Source organism: Scyliorhinus canicula, chromosome 1 (assembly GCF_902713615.1).
Source record: "Scyliorhinus canicula chromosome 1, sScyCan1.1, whole genome shotgun sequence".
Classification (NCBI taxonomy): Eukaryota; Metazoa; Chordata; class Chondrichthyes; order Carcharhiniformes; family Scyliorhinidae; genus Scyliorhinus; species Scyliorhinus canicula.
The window spans coordinates 209,745,667-209,760,729 of NC_052146.1; the positions used below are offsets into that span (position 1 = coordinate 209,745,667).

The window sequence follows — 15,063 nt, forward strand, 5'->3', positions numbered from 1 at the left end:
CCGACCCCCCCCCACCCCCCCCACCCAAAACCCGAATGTTCCCAGCAGACTCTCTTTATAGATGCTCTCGGTACTCATTTAAGCAATTCCCTTTACGTGTGAATTTTATAAAATATCAACAGAATATTTTAGCCTGCAACATAATAAATCTTTTGATTCTCCTGCCTTGAATCATTGAAAACCTTGCATAACTCTATCTTTCCCAAAGTATTTAGAACAGTTTGAGCAAAAAGCTATTCTTTCCCACTTCACACGACCCACCACCTTCCCTTTAAGCATTTGCGGTGTCTTTAATTTTGTTTCAGGATCCTGAGAGTTGCCTGAACACAGGTCTGATTTTACACAGCACCGACAACCAGCCCCAAGCAACTTCACAATGGCATTCATCCATCATTCCCATGAAACACAGCTGTCCATGGTCAACACACACATAAACTAACCAGAACAGCATAGCAGACATAAATCTGTGATTAATTTCTGATAATTCCAGATTAGCAGTAAAAATAAAATTAATCTCCACAAAAATGGGCATTATACAAGTTAGCTTTCATATATGGTCCAAAGTTACATTCTTTGATTTTGATCTTGAAATTGTCATACATTCAACATAAGCCAAATGCTCTATGCTACAATAGTGCCTAGGTTTGGAATTTCTGAGGTTTGAAAGAGACTATTAAAAACAGAAAAAGGTCAATAGCAAAAGGTTAGGCTAGAAAGGTAAAAGACAAATTTAGGAATTCGCAAAAGGAGAAAACACCTCAAATAATAAACAACCAATTATCTAACTTGTGATTTTAATTCTAAATAAATTGAAGATTAGAATATTCAACCTTTTGTTTTTTTAAAAAGTACAATTCTGCTGGTCATCCTATCCGAGTAATGTAAACCTCTTATGTGCCTCTACTGCAGCAGTTTACTCTTTGGAGGCCCATATCATATTTAATGAGCTAGATTTAGGAAATATTTAAAGAAAATAATTTTGAAAACAAAACACACGTGTAACGAAGAATGCAATAAAATATGATTCTGAAATTATGTTTTGCTTTGCAACTAATTTCCAAAAATTTTTCCAAATAATTAACTCTTCATTTTACGGAATAAAAATATTTACTCCCAAAAACAGCACCCCCCCCCCCCCCCCCCCCCCCCCCATTTAGCAATCTCTCTGCTGCATAATGCTTTTAAGCTACACAAGTGATGAACATCTGCCATCAGTTTGTCTGTCACCTGCTGCTTAAAGAGCTCTGAATGTCTATGCCAGGCATTCCCAATTTGGCAGAGGCCCACAGCTCCCGCAGGGATTCAGATCTAAATTGTAAACAGGATGCTGGCTGCCGGCGGCAAGAGCTACAATCAGTTGCTAGTAGGCCAAATGTAACTAAGCTGCTTTCTTGCCTGCTGGCTACATCCACTGTCCTGCCAAGCTATTCTTTTAGGTCCGCTAACAGCCTGTTCATTTGCTGGATGGCATCCCTTTGCTGGAAGACAGTAAAAAGTGACTGTGCACACTGTGAAGCTTTGATCTCCCCAGTACTTATGAAGAGTGACAAGTAAAAATGCATCTGCATTTTATGAAATATTCCACTGGCATGTAAGCCTTCAGATCTTGACCATGAAACAAAGCCCGTACACAGAAAGGCAGTTATAAAATGTAGGACATTTGAACTATTTCTGTGGGGCAAATTTTATTGGGTTTGGTTTTTCAAAATAGGCAGCTGCAATAAGCACTGATGCTTTGCTGTTCTACTTCCATTATATCAAAATAGATCCTTGTAAACCCAACTTTAAACTTTATTACTTGGTACCATGCTACAATAAATCCCTTTGCATAGCAAGGGTATCCCAATATTGTGTGAGTTAGAGTTCCAAACAATTTTTCAGCACCTAAAATGTGCTTTAAGGGTTCAAGCAGCATCTTAAGAATTTATCGGAAAGAAGTCACTAAACCATGCTAATAAGTTACTATTTTAGTTTTGCCCTCAAGGAATTTTAGACTCAATTAATAAACTCCTAATTCTGGTTGGCAGGTTGGGGTATGACTTGGATGCTCTGGACCCTAGCACATAATTTAAAACCCCTCAATCGGGACGAAGTCCCGTCTTAAAGATCCACTGGCCAACCTGGATGAGGCAGAGGTCAGGGGAAATTCTCTCTCGCTCACAGGGTATTCAGTATGTGAAATTCCCTTCCCAGAAAGCCGTGGTGGCTTGGACATTGAATGTATTCAAGGTGGAGTTAGATAGGTTTTGATAGACAAGGGATTCAAGGGCAATGGAGGGGCAGACAGGAAAGTGAAGTTGAGACTTCAACCAGATCAGCCATGATCTTACTGAATGGCACAAAGGAATGAAAATAGCTTATATCTGCTCCAATAATCGGGCGATCTAAGGACTCATAAAATTGCTGAGTGGTCAAGGCGAGCAGGAAACCAGTGGAAGCCCATCTGTGCTATTTCACATTCCCTTTGTCTCCCCCCCCCCCCCCCCCCCCCCCCAATCAATTCCCCAAAACCTGCCAGCAGGGGAGCATGAAATTCAGGCCGATGTGATCCAGTTGTATATCAATCTAAATATTTTAATTATGTTCTTCCCTTACCCAAACTCACTAAAACACAAAGGGGAGATCTAGTCAGTCTTCCAGTGGAAGCCATGATGTGAGTGGTCGCACATTTGGCAGCTTCCGCTTGTGGCGCTATTTTTGGACTTTTCCCCCCGATTAACGGGCAGATGTTTTGATGGAGAAAGGTGCAGGAGTGGTGGAGGAAGAATTTATTCCACCAGTGGATGGATTCGTGGACCAGAAGTAGTTTTAGGCGAAAGGAGTTGTTGGAGCAAGAAACTTTTCCTGCGTCACAGGGAAAGATGGCGGAGAGCAAGGGGTCGGCCCTACCATCTCAATTGTCTGTGGAGCAGCTGACGGACTTCGTGAATGAGAAGTTCACCCAGCAGAGAAAGGAGTCTCTGGCGAGGACAGTGGACCCATTTAAGGCGGGATCGACCGCGTGGAGCACAGGTTGGTTCTCCCTATCTCCCTTGCCGGGAAGGTTGGGGTTTGATGGCGTTTCCCCCTTTTTTGCTTGTTTTTGGTTTTTCCCTTTGGGGGGTGGTTTGGTTCTTTTTATGTGAATGTTATGGCTGTAACGTGCTTGACTCTATGGGAGGGGGTGAGGGGGGAGGATTTTGGGGGATTTTTTTTTGTTGTTGGCTGCACTCAGGGCTGTTTTGAGGGATGGGAAGAGTCGTGAGTGAGTGCATAGGACCAGTTTTCTTCTCTGTCCTAGGTTGTTGATATTGTTGTTTGCATCAAGGTAGCGTGTGAATGGGGGGGGGGGGGGTGGAAGGGTAAACCAGTGGGGGGGGGGGGGGGAGGGGAGGATACTAGGGGACAGGGGCAGGGGCGGCCAGGCTAAGCTCACGGAAACACAGAAGGGTGGGGGCGGAGGAGGGATGAGAGCAGGTGGTTAGTGTGCTGAGGGAGGTGGGGATTGTTATTCTGTGTGTGGGGAGAGGGGAGGGGGGGGGGGACACTCCTGAAATACGGTATGAAGGGGTCAATGATGGAGGCAATCCGAGGGAGGGCCTGGTGGATTGCGAGCCGGAGGCTGGCCCAAGAGGGGCTTATGGTTGATCAGGGGCCCTCCCTGACCAGGCTGATCACATGGAACACAGAGGGGTAAATGGAATGGGTCAAGAGGTCCCACATGTTTGTGCATTTGAGGAGCTCAAAGGCGGATGCGGCATTCTTGCAGGAAATGCACTTGAAAATCGGGGATCAAAACAGGCCTAAGGAAAGGGTGGAGATGCCAGGGCCGGGATTCTCCAAGCTCGTGCTGGCTCTGAGAATCGGAGTCGACGCCAAGACGGTCCGCGACGCCATTCTCGGTGACCGGAGAATCGCCACGCGCGCGATCGAAGCTGGCGCCGGTTTGATTTCTCCTCGGTCAACCGGCCGAGTTCCCGCCGGCGTGGTCTAACATGGTCCCGCCTCGGCAGAAGCTGGTGGGATTGGGGGGGGGGGGGGGGGGGGGTTTTGGCGCCTCCATGACGACCGGGGGGGGGTGGGGGGGGGGGGTGTGAGTGGCCTACCTTCTGTGTGGCTCCGCCATGTTGCGCGGGGCCCGGCGCAGAAGAGGCGGCCATGCACATGCATGGGCCCCCGGCCGACAGCACAGGGCTGCGTATCGGCGCCGCGCTGCGTGAAACAGTCTGGCGCCGTGCTGGCCCGCCTGTGGGCCACAGAATCGCCGGGCCAGGAGGCCCATTGACACCGGCGTGAAACACTAAGCCGCCGTATTGCAGAATCCCGGCCGAGGTCTTTCATTCAGGATTCAATTTGAAGATGAGGGGATGGCGGTCTTGATAAATAAGTGGGCAGCGTTTGAAGTGGGGAATATAGTAGCAGATTCCGGGGGGAGGAGGTTCGTTACAGTCAGTGGGAAATTGGAGGTGGCGCCGGTGGCGTTGGTGGATGTTTACGCACCAAACTGGTACGATTTAGAGTTTATGAGGTGGGTGCTAGGGGATATACCAGACCTGGACTTGCAATGGTGGAGCGGGCAGAGATGGTGAGGTTAGTGGATGAGATTCTGCAGATGGATAGGAGGTATTGCTTTTTTATGGTTATATATTATATATGTATAATGCCTCAATAAACATTTTTTGAAAAAAAAGGGGAGTTGTAGGGTGCGATTCTCCGAAACGGAGAGCAACAGCTTGACGCCGGAGTGAAACCCGGAGGTGTTTCACTCCGGCGTCGGAGGCCGCTCCTCGCCCCCTATTCTCCTCCCTCCCCCCCCCCCCCCCCCCCCCCCCCCCCCCCCGGGGCTAGGAGTGGCGTGGCACGATCCTCGGGCGCTGGGCCTTGACGCTTGCGTCAAAGCGGCGCGCCAAGAATGACGCGGCCGGCTGCGCCTAAGTGATGTCAGCCGCAGGTTGGCCGGCTCCAACCCGCGCATGCGCGGTTGCCGTCTTCCTCTCCGCTGTCCTGCAAGACATGGCAGCTTGATCTTGCGCGGCGACAGAGGGAAAAGAGTGTGTCTTTTAGAGATGCTGGACCGACGATCGGTGGACACCGATCACGGGCCAGACATCTGATGAGCACGCCCCTGGTGCTCGATCCTCTCTCCGCCCCCTACACTTACCTGTCGCGTGATGTTCACGCCGGCAGCGACCAGGTGTGGTTGCCGCCGGCGTGAACCGGTCGGGTTAGTCAGGCCGCTCGGCCCATGTGGGCCGGAGAATCGCCGGGGAAAACGGCGTGCGCCGATTCTCCGAGCGGCGTGTCGCGTTTTATTTGGGGGGTGGGGTGGAAGAATCGCGGGGGGTGCCAAGGCGGCGTGGCGTGATTCGCCCGGCTCTCCCGCGATTCTCCCCCACAGCGTGGGGTGCGGAGAATCGCGGCCGTAGTCTCCCCATCTGGTATTAAATTCCTGTATTAACTCAAGTACCATAATCACCAAGATTATGGATTTATGTTCAGTAATCGCTTAGGTGGATCAACAGAGTAGCTCTTTTAAAATTTGGAAATCCATTATCACTGGTCGCCATACTACCAAGTAGAAATTGCCACAAAAGTTGGTTCAGATATTAAGATTACACTTCTTAGATGCAGTCATTTCATTCTGTAGAAGTTCTACCTTCATATCCAAAATGGTGTATTGGTATCATTCAACCAAGGAAAATCTTTGAGAACACAGAACCCAGAACTAAACACGTCGGTCAGAAAGTCCCAAGTTCCATTCGACACATCTTTTTTTAAAAAAAAGTAATAATTTTATTCTCCTTTTTCACATTTTCTCCCAAATTTACACCCAACAATAATCAGTAATGAATGCAATGTCAATCCCCATATCAATAACAGCAATCCCATCCTCCCACCAAACATTAGCCCGCATGTTAACATAAACAAATAACAAAAAGGAATCCGGAATCATCCATAGTCACCATTAACACATACAGTCCCCCACCCCCCAACTCTCCCAGCACCCCCTCCCCCCCAATGTTCGATGTAATCCAATTCTCTGAAATGCATAATGAGTAACACCCATGAATTGTAAAACCCCTCCATCCTTCCCCTCAGTTCAAATTTGACCTTCTCAAGAGTCAAGAATTCCAGCAGGTCCCCTTGCACAGGTCCACGGCACAGGTTGAGAGGTTGATCTCCATTCCAACAGGATCCACCTTTGGACGATCATTGAGGCGAAGGCTACAACATCTGCCTCCACACTAGTTTCCAACCCCGGCTCGTCCGACACCCCAAATATGGCCCCCCGAGGGCTCGGGTCCAGTTTCACGTGCACCACTTTAGAGATTACCCTCAACACATCCTTCCAATAATCCTCCATCTTTGGACAGGACCAAAACATATGAACATAGTTTGCGCCGCCCCCCCGCCCCACCCCGGCAACATTCACACACATCTTCTACCCCCTCAAAGAGCCGGCTCATCCTCACCCTTGAGTTGTGCTCTATATACCACCTTCAGCTGTATCAGCCCCAACCTCGTGCACGAGGTGGAGGCATTCACCCTCCGGAGCACCTCACACCAGAACCCCTCCTCCATACCCTCTCCCAACTCTTCCTCCCACTTTGCTTTGGTCCCTTCCAGCGGTGGCTTCTCCTCTTCCTAAATAGCCCCGTAAACCGCCGACACTACCCCTTCTCCAGTCCACCTGTTGTCAGCACCTTCTCCAGCAATGTGGAGGCTGGCTCTACTGGGAAACTCTATCTCCTTTCTGGCAAAGTCTCGAACCTGCATGCATCTAAATATTTCCCCCTGCTCCAGCCCATACTTCGCTCCCAGCTCCTTCTATCCTGCAAACTGACCCCCAAGAAACAAATGTTTTAGTGTCCATTCTGCACATCTAATGGGATCATTGAACTCAGATGGGTAGCATTTGGGGCTGCCACAATTGGTCTCAGAGATCTGGCAAAAATGGGGAAGGGTAGTTAAAACATAGAATAATGCTAACAATGTCTATTTAATAATGTCTGTTGAAGAGGGACTTCTGGTGGCGGCATGTAGTAGGAAGTCGCTCTCGCCAGAGTCCTTGGGCTGGATTCTCTGTTCCTGAGGCTAAGCACCACGCAAACGGAGGATCCGTGGTGTTTCACGATGGGAAAATAGGCGCAAAACCCACACTAATTCCGATACCGGTGAGGGGCTAGCACCGGCGCCGTGGGAAACACCCGCGAAACACGCAGAAAACGGTTGGAGAACCACCAGGTCCCGTGCTGCACATGTGCAGGGCATACGCCTGCACCCCACACACATGCACCACTTGCACCGGAAAAGATGGCAGCAGCCGTGCTGGACCATGTTACCACTCACTCCAACCCCATAGCCCACCTCCTGATCACCCCCAGCACTGGCGGAAGCCCCCTGGCCAGTGGCACGGGATCCTGACAGAGTGTGGCGGAGCTGGGCACAGTCTGCACGCCCTCCCTCTCTAAGCCGCACGGCAGGCTCCCGACCGCTGAGACCACACTTGGTTTGCGTCGTCGGGAACTTGGCCCATCGGAGGCGGAGCATCGCAGGTGGGCTGGCTAATGACATATCAAGTTGCAGGGTGCGGAGCATCGTGCCCCTGCGTCAAACAGGAGCCTGCCGCGATCCGGCGTCGAAAGCAATTCTCCTCCCGATCGTAAATCCGTATTTCGGCGTCGGGCTACAGAGAATCACGCCCCTCGTTTTGGTTCTTTTGTGGATAGCCTCAGCCCATCTAACCGTTCTTTGTGAGAGGGTGTCAAAGACTGCAAAAAAGAATGTCGGAAAGTACGGATCCCTGATCTGCCACGGCCCTACCTGCCTGAAACTGGATCCTCTTATTAATTAAGACTGCCACCCCACCCTGGTCCCTGCTATCAAAGCCTGAGTGGAACACCTGGTTCACCCAGCCCTTCTGAAGCCTAGTCTGACTCCTCACCTGCAGGTGGATCCCCTGCAGAAGCACCACGTCAGCCTTTAAATTCTTCAAATGAGAGAAAACTCACTCATTCCACTGGACCCCCAAAGAACCTTCCACGTAACTAGTCTGATCAGGGTGTCTCAACATCCCCTCGCCTCAAGTCAGCCATTTCCACCGCAAGGGATTATCCACCAGCATGGCAACAGTGGTTAGCACTGCTGACTCTCAGCTCCAGGGACCCGGGTTCAATTCCAGCGTCTTGTGTGGAGTTTGCACTTTCTCCCTGTATCTGCGCGAGTTTCCTCCGGGTGCTCCGGTTTCCTCCCACAGTCCAAAGATGTGCAGGTTAGGTAGATTGGCCATGCCAAATTGCCCCTTGGTGACCAAAACCTTAGGTGGGGTTATGGGGATAGAATGGAGACGTGGGCTTAAATAGGGTGCTCTTTCCAAAGCTCATTCAGACTCAATGGGCCGAATAGTCTCCTTCTGCACTGTAAATTCTATGATTCTATGAAGTGTCCTTGTACGCCAATGATCTTATTGTATGTGACAGACCCGATCCCCACCATGGGCGATATAATGGTCTGATGAGGCACTTTCGCTCTTTTTCAGGGTACAAGTTAAACTTGGTAAAAATTGAGTGCTTTTTGGTTAATAGCCCAGGAGGAGAGTCAATCTGGGGGGGCCTGCCATTCCATTTGGCTGGTTATCACTTCAGATATCTGGTGGTCCAGGTGGCCTGGGATTGGGCCTGGCTCCATAAGCTAAATTACATGGGCTTGGTGGGTAGGATCAGGAATGATCTGCAGAAGTGGGACAATCTTTCCTTGGAGGGCAGGGTTCTATCTGTCAAGATGAACATTTTGCCAAAATTTTTATTCTTGTTCCAGTGTTTGCCAGTCTTTCTCTCTAAATCTTTTTTTGGGGAAGTCGAAAAGTTGATCACGTCCCTTATATGGGCTGGTAAGACCGCGAAGATTCAAAGGACAGTCCTTCGGAGGGACAGACAGTTAAGGGGCTTGGCTTTGCCGAGTTTGATATATTATTACTGACCAGCAAACGTGGAGATGGTGTTGGTTGGTGTAGAGATCCGGGGGCCACACGAGTACAGATAGAGTCAAAGTCATGTGGAGGGTATTAGCAATGACCTTGCTCCAGTTCTCACCGGTGAAATATTTGGCAAATTTGGTGGTTGTCTCCACCTTGAAGATACGGAGACTATTTTGATAGTAGTTTAAATAGGGGGCTGTCACGAAGCTGGCTCCGATTTGTTAGAATCACTTGTTTGAGCCTGCGAGGTTGGATATCATATTCAGGGGATGGGAGAGAAAGGGGTTGGAAAGAATGGGGAATCTGTTCCTGGAGGGGCGGTGTGCCAGTTCAGAGGAACTGTCATAGAAGTTTGGGCACTTGCGGTCTGACTCATTCAGATACTTACAAGTTTGCAAAACAGATCTTCCCAACATTCCCCATGGTGCTATCAACCTCATTAATGGAGAGGGTTCTTTCAGAATCGGAGGGAGTATTTCCAGTATCTATGGACGGATTGTGACGGAGGACTCAGTATCTGTGGAGGGCATTAAGGCCAAGTCGAAGGAGGGGTTGGGGCCTGTTTTGGGCGATGAGGCGCGGAGTGAGGCCCCGCAGAGGGCAAACCGCACGTTCTTGTGTGCGAGGCTTGGCTTAATACAACTTAAGGTAGTGTATAGGGCTCACCTAATTAGGTCCAGGATGAGTCAGTTCTTTGCAGGGATGGAGGACAAATTTGAGTGTGTGCAGGGGCCCGGCCAACTACATGCCAATGTTTTGGTCATGTCCCAAGCTTGTGGGTTTTTGGGTCTCTTTTCTTTAACACCATGTCAGCAATTCTGAAAGTTGAGCTGAAGCCCTGCCCCTTAGTGGCCATATTTGGGGTTCAGACTTGCCGGAGCTACAGAGGGCACGGGGTATGATGCCCTGGCCTTCGCCTCGCTGCGGACATTTAGTGACACCAGACAGAGGATGCTCTCTGGTTGAATAACCCTGACAATACTCTGGACTCAAGAACAATTAGCAGGCAGAGCTGAAGTTCATTGCTTTTTAAATGATCTCAACCATCTCAAAATGTATATATTTCCCTTTGAAGAAAAATATCAGTTGTCCCTCAAATCTATTAAAGCTTTCAGCTCAATGGTAGCTTAGGCTACAAATCTATTTTCTATTTGTACAAAAAAGAACTTCTATTTTTTACTCAAATTCTTCTTTAAAGCTTCCCCTGGTACATAAACCACTTACCACAATGAACAACATGGATTTGACTTTGGAAGGGAGGTTGCAAGGTTCCTCCAAGTTCCCATTATTACAAAATGAATAAAATTCTTTAAACTCCAGATCAAGTGAATCATCCTTCTGCTCACTTCAATAACCTACCAGTGGCATTATGACCAACATTAGAGCACCCTATATATAAACTCTTCCCCTCAAGAAAGTTTGTGCTAACCTCCCGTTTCATAGTTGGTTATCTATTCAACAGCATACACTTTTAAGTACTGTCCATTTATTCAGTGGTTCCTGAGTTAAACCAATGTAGAACTTGTCAAAGCCATCTGAAAATCCACCACCATGCATTACACGGCAACTCTAGGTTAGTTACGTATCACCTTTCCTCTAGAATCTATGTAGGTCATCCACTACCAAACTTTTGCCTATTATATTGTACAACATCATTTCAAAATATTGTCATTACAATTGTTATCAGTCTATGACTTTTAGGTAAGACTCAACCCGTTCCAAAATCATCAGCTAGCTACTTTCAAATCTTAAGACATTTCTCCCAAGTTTAAAATTAAGCAACTTTAGCTTTAAAAATCTTGCTTATTTTAACAGAATCTAACCTCTAATATCATTGCATTATTTGTGTGCTACACAGCTTTTCTCCCAGTCCTGGCAACAGGACATCGGACCTGGGAAACAGCCATAGTAAAAGATATATTCTGGTACTACTTTGTCCTGGATTTCTAATTTCCCTTTGTATTTATTAAATGGGCCAATAACTGTTCCAAATGAATCAATTTCTCATCCCTTTGAAGTCTACCCGTTTAAAGTCACGTATTTCTCTTCCAGGAGGTTGTCTTCTACTCTGTTGAACATTCCCTCATTCTTATTTCTTGGCTTGGAGATGCTAGCAGCCAAATCCAAGTAACCACAAGACAACTGAAATATAAATAACACAGAAGCTCTAAACCATGCCAGGTCAGAAATTGGAAGGAGTCCTAAGAGGGAACTTGTACACAAAACTGAACTTCTTTGAAAAAAATAAGTAAAACCAGTATCTATAGTTCTTCATTGCTTCAACCTGTACATACAAAACAGATATGTACAAAATTGTGTAAAAAGACAACAAACCTCAAGAGCATCATGGGCAGCTGGAGCACAGATGTGTCCATCATCCTGAACGCCTCAACACAAAACAAAGATAATTAGCAAAAGTACGCATGATGCTTTAGATCAATTGTTCGCAGAATTCTTTACATTTGCTCAAGAGCAGAGTTAGCTCTAACTTTCCCTGAAGATTGCACTGTGAAGCACAAGGCCAATTTGTCCTTTGCTGCTCTTACTCAGCCAACTTCAAACAACTAACCTCAATTAAGCAACACGCTTACTTAATCCTGTTCTCAAAATAAAATTGATGTAGCTTTCTGTCCAATCTGCACAAGAGGAAATTGGTTTTTTTTCTCCAGATTAACTAAGCAATGACACTTCTTTCAATGTTTGGGGGAAAAGCATTTTCAAGCTACTCTCAAAGAATATCAATTACAGCATGCAAACCACAAGACTTAACAAAGTGTCACTGACCTGAAACAGTAACTCTGTTTCTCGCCACAGATGCTGCCTGACCTGCTGAGTATTTCGTTTTTATTTCAATTACACTAACGCCAGGATTTTATGGCCCCTCTCACAAAGCGGGATATTACGGCCTGGCTGAACTGAATGAAAATTTAAATGGCTCACACTAACCGTTGGGCGAGACACACACTATGGTGGGGCCGTAAAACCTTGGCCTAAGCTTCTATTTACTGTGTACATCAATGACCTGGTTATGGGACTTGAAGAATTGGTGCCCAAAACGTGAACAGAATAGCATACAGTCCTAAGGATTAAAGTAAGTTCCAAGGGGATATTGATAAGATAGCGAATTAGGCAAAAACATGACAGATAGATAACGTGTTTTAAATTATACTTCAAATAAGGGAAGGCTGGGAGATACAAAGCACAAGAATTTGGGGCTTCAGATTCACAAATTCTTAAAAGCACCACGATAATGCCACAAAAATAAAAGCTAACAAAAAATATTTTTTATAGCAAGAGGTACAGAATATAAAAGTCAAGGTTTAATGATGAATCTATATAAAACAATAGTAAAGCCACTTGTAATTTACTTTACAAAAGTAAATTAGAGTATTTTGCACAATGGTGGGTGGGAAAGGGGAGAAAAGAAAGAGGGGAGAGAAATTGGAAAAAAGAGATAGAGACCATAAAGCAGTGAGAGTTCGGAGAGAAAGAGAGCCCATAAAGAAAAGTGGAGCAGGAGAGCCCATAAAGCAGTGGGAGTTTAGAGAGAGAACCCATAAAGCAATGCAGTGTTCAGAGACAGAAAGCCCATAAAGCAGCAGGGGTTTGGAGAGAGAGAGAGAGAGAGCTAATAAAGCAAAGTGGAGCATTCAGAGCCCATAAAGCAGCAGGAGTTTGAAGAGGGAGAGAAAATCCCATAAAGCAGTGGGGGTTCAGAAGAGGGAGAGAGCGAGAGGGAGAGAGCGAGAGAGAGACACAGGCAGAAAGAGGGACAGCAACAGAGGGGGTCCATAAAGCAGTGCGGAATTTGGAGAGAGATCTCATAAAGTAGCAGCATCCCATGGTTTAGAGAGAGAGCCCATAAAACAGCAGAAGTTCAGAGAGAACGAGAGCCTATGAACAGTGGGAATTTGGTGAGAATTAATACTGAAAAGGACTGGACGAGATACACCCAAGGGTACTCAGGGAAGTGAGAGTTGAAATTACAGAGGCACTGGTGATAATCTTCCAGTCTTCCTTAGATACAAGGGTGGTGTTAGAGGACTGGAGAATTGTCAATATTACACCCATGTTCAAAAATGGGTGCAAGGATAAAGCCAGCAACTACAGATGAGCCAGTTTGACTTCAGTGGTAGGGAAACATCTGGAAACTATAGTTGGGGACAAAAATTAATTGTCACTTAGAGAATTAAAGGATAATTAAAGAAAGTAACATGGATCTATTCAGGGAAAATCATGTTTAAGTAATCTGCTGGAGTTTTTTTGAGGACGCAACAGAGTAGGTTGATAAGGGCAATGCTGTTGATGTGGTGTATATGGACTTTCAAAAGGCATTTAATACAGTGCCACACAATAGATTTGTGAGTCAAATTCTAGCTCATGGAATATAAAAGGAAAAAGTAGGCACTTGGAGAAGAAATTGTCTAACTGACAGGAAATGGGGAGTAGTGAAAAATGGTTGTTTTTCCAAATTGATGGAAGGTTGTAGTGGAGTTCCCCAGGGGTTAGTGTTGGGATCCTTGCTCTTCCTGGTGTAGATCAATGACCTAGACTGCGGTGTGTAGGGCATGATTTAAAAATTTGCAGATGATGCAAAGATTGGAAACGTCAACTGTGATGAGGGTAGTCTTGAACGACATAAAAATGTCAATGGATTGGGCAGACAAGTGGCAGGTGAAGTTCAATGCAGAGAAGTGTGAATTGATTCATTTTGACAGGACGCATTTGGAGAGACAGTATAAAATGCTAGAGAAATGCTAAAGGGGATGCAGGAACAGAGGGATCTCAGTTTATAAATACACAAGATGGTAGGGCATATAGAAAGATCAGTTAGCAAAGCATATATTGTTAGCTTGATTAATATGGGCATTGAGTACAACAGTTAGGAGGTTTTGTTGAACTTGTCCAAGACCTAAATAGGCCTCATCTGGAGCAGTGCACCCAGTTCTGGATGGTGTACTTGAGAAAGGACGTGAAGGCATTGAAAAGAGTACGGAGGAGATTCATATGAATGATTCCAGGGATAAAGAACTGCAGCCTAGAGGATAGATTGGAGAGGCTGGGACTGTTATCCTTGCAGAAAGAAGGCCGAGAAGAGGCTTGATAGAGGTATTCAAGACCCTGAGGGGTATGGACAGAGTGAGAAACTGGTCCCACTCAAGAGTACATCAAGAACTAGAGGGCACCGATTGAAAACAATTGGTCAAAGTAGTAAAAGTGATGCGAGAAAAGGTTTTTGAGTCTGGAACGAACTTCACAAGAGGGTGGTGGAGGCAGGTTTGATCAGATATTCAAAAAGGGAAATGGATTGCTATCTGAAAAGAAAGAATGTGCAAGGGTATGGGTATAAGGCAGGGGAGTGGGACTAGGTAGAATGCTCTTTCAGGGAGCCCGTGCAGACTTGATGGGCCAAATGGCTTCCTTCTGCACTGTAAAAACTCTGTGAGAGGGAGATCTCTGTTGGACTAGAAGGAAGGAAAGAAATAGGAACTTACGAACAAACTTCTTTTGCATAGTCTCCAATAGAGCCTGGTGGGCATCTTCTGACTGTAAGGCCACAGAACATTCCCTTGCCAACATAGTGCGTATAAGGTGCTCTCCACAACCTAGAAGAGGGAAATGTTAAAAAAAAAAATCACAAGTGGAAAGATAGCTATATGAATAGAAACAGATGCACAATTACAACATCCTTTCAAAACTATTTAATATGAGCCAATGAATGCATAGGAAAAAGTTTATTTTGGGTGGAAAAAAAGTTCATTTGAAGCAAAGTAGTTTTAAGAATGCCGCTCTAGTGTTTACCGTTTTAGTTTTCTGTCTGAACTCTGTTCAAACCACAACGGAATTTTTCTTCAAAAAAAAATAAAGTCAATCTGAGGGATGGTTCCTGTACTAGAGCCACAACAGAAAACAAAATATACAGCTTAAGAGTAGCGCCACATACTCATCTGCCTTAAAAAATAATGATTTTGGGGTCCATAACTTGGACAAAAAACATTGAGTGCAAGATTAAACGTTTGCTGTGTCACGAAAATTGTGTTTTTTATACAGATCTTTCGATGGGCAGGTCTTTCATGTTAGAAAATTGGAAACAGGTGCATGTAAAA

General features: G+C 46.2%; 1 protein-coding gene across 4 annotated transcripts in view; it reads right to left on the minus strand.

The window, feature by feature from the left end:
- tasp1 (taspase, threonine aspartase, 1) overlaps window positions 1-15,063 on the minus strand; it is a 123,693-nt gene that overhangs the window by 30,136 nt on the left and 78,494 nt on the right. For all 4 annotated transcript variants that reach the window (XR_005461830.1, XR_005461829.1, XM_038806849.1 and 1 more), the window contains one exon: window positions 14,452-14,562. Coding sequence is in view for 2 of the 4 variants with exons in the window: in XM_038806849.1 (XP_038662777.1) it covers window positions 14,452-14,562 (111 nt within the window). In the remaining 2 variants the exon portion in view is untranslated. The remainder of the gene's footprint in view (window positions 1-14,451; window positions 14,563-15,063) is intronic.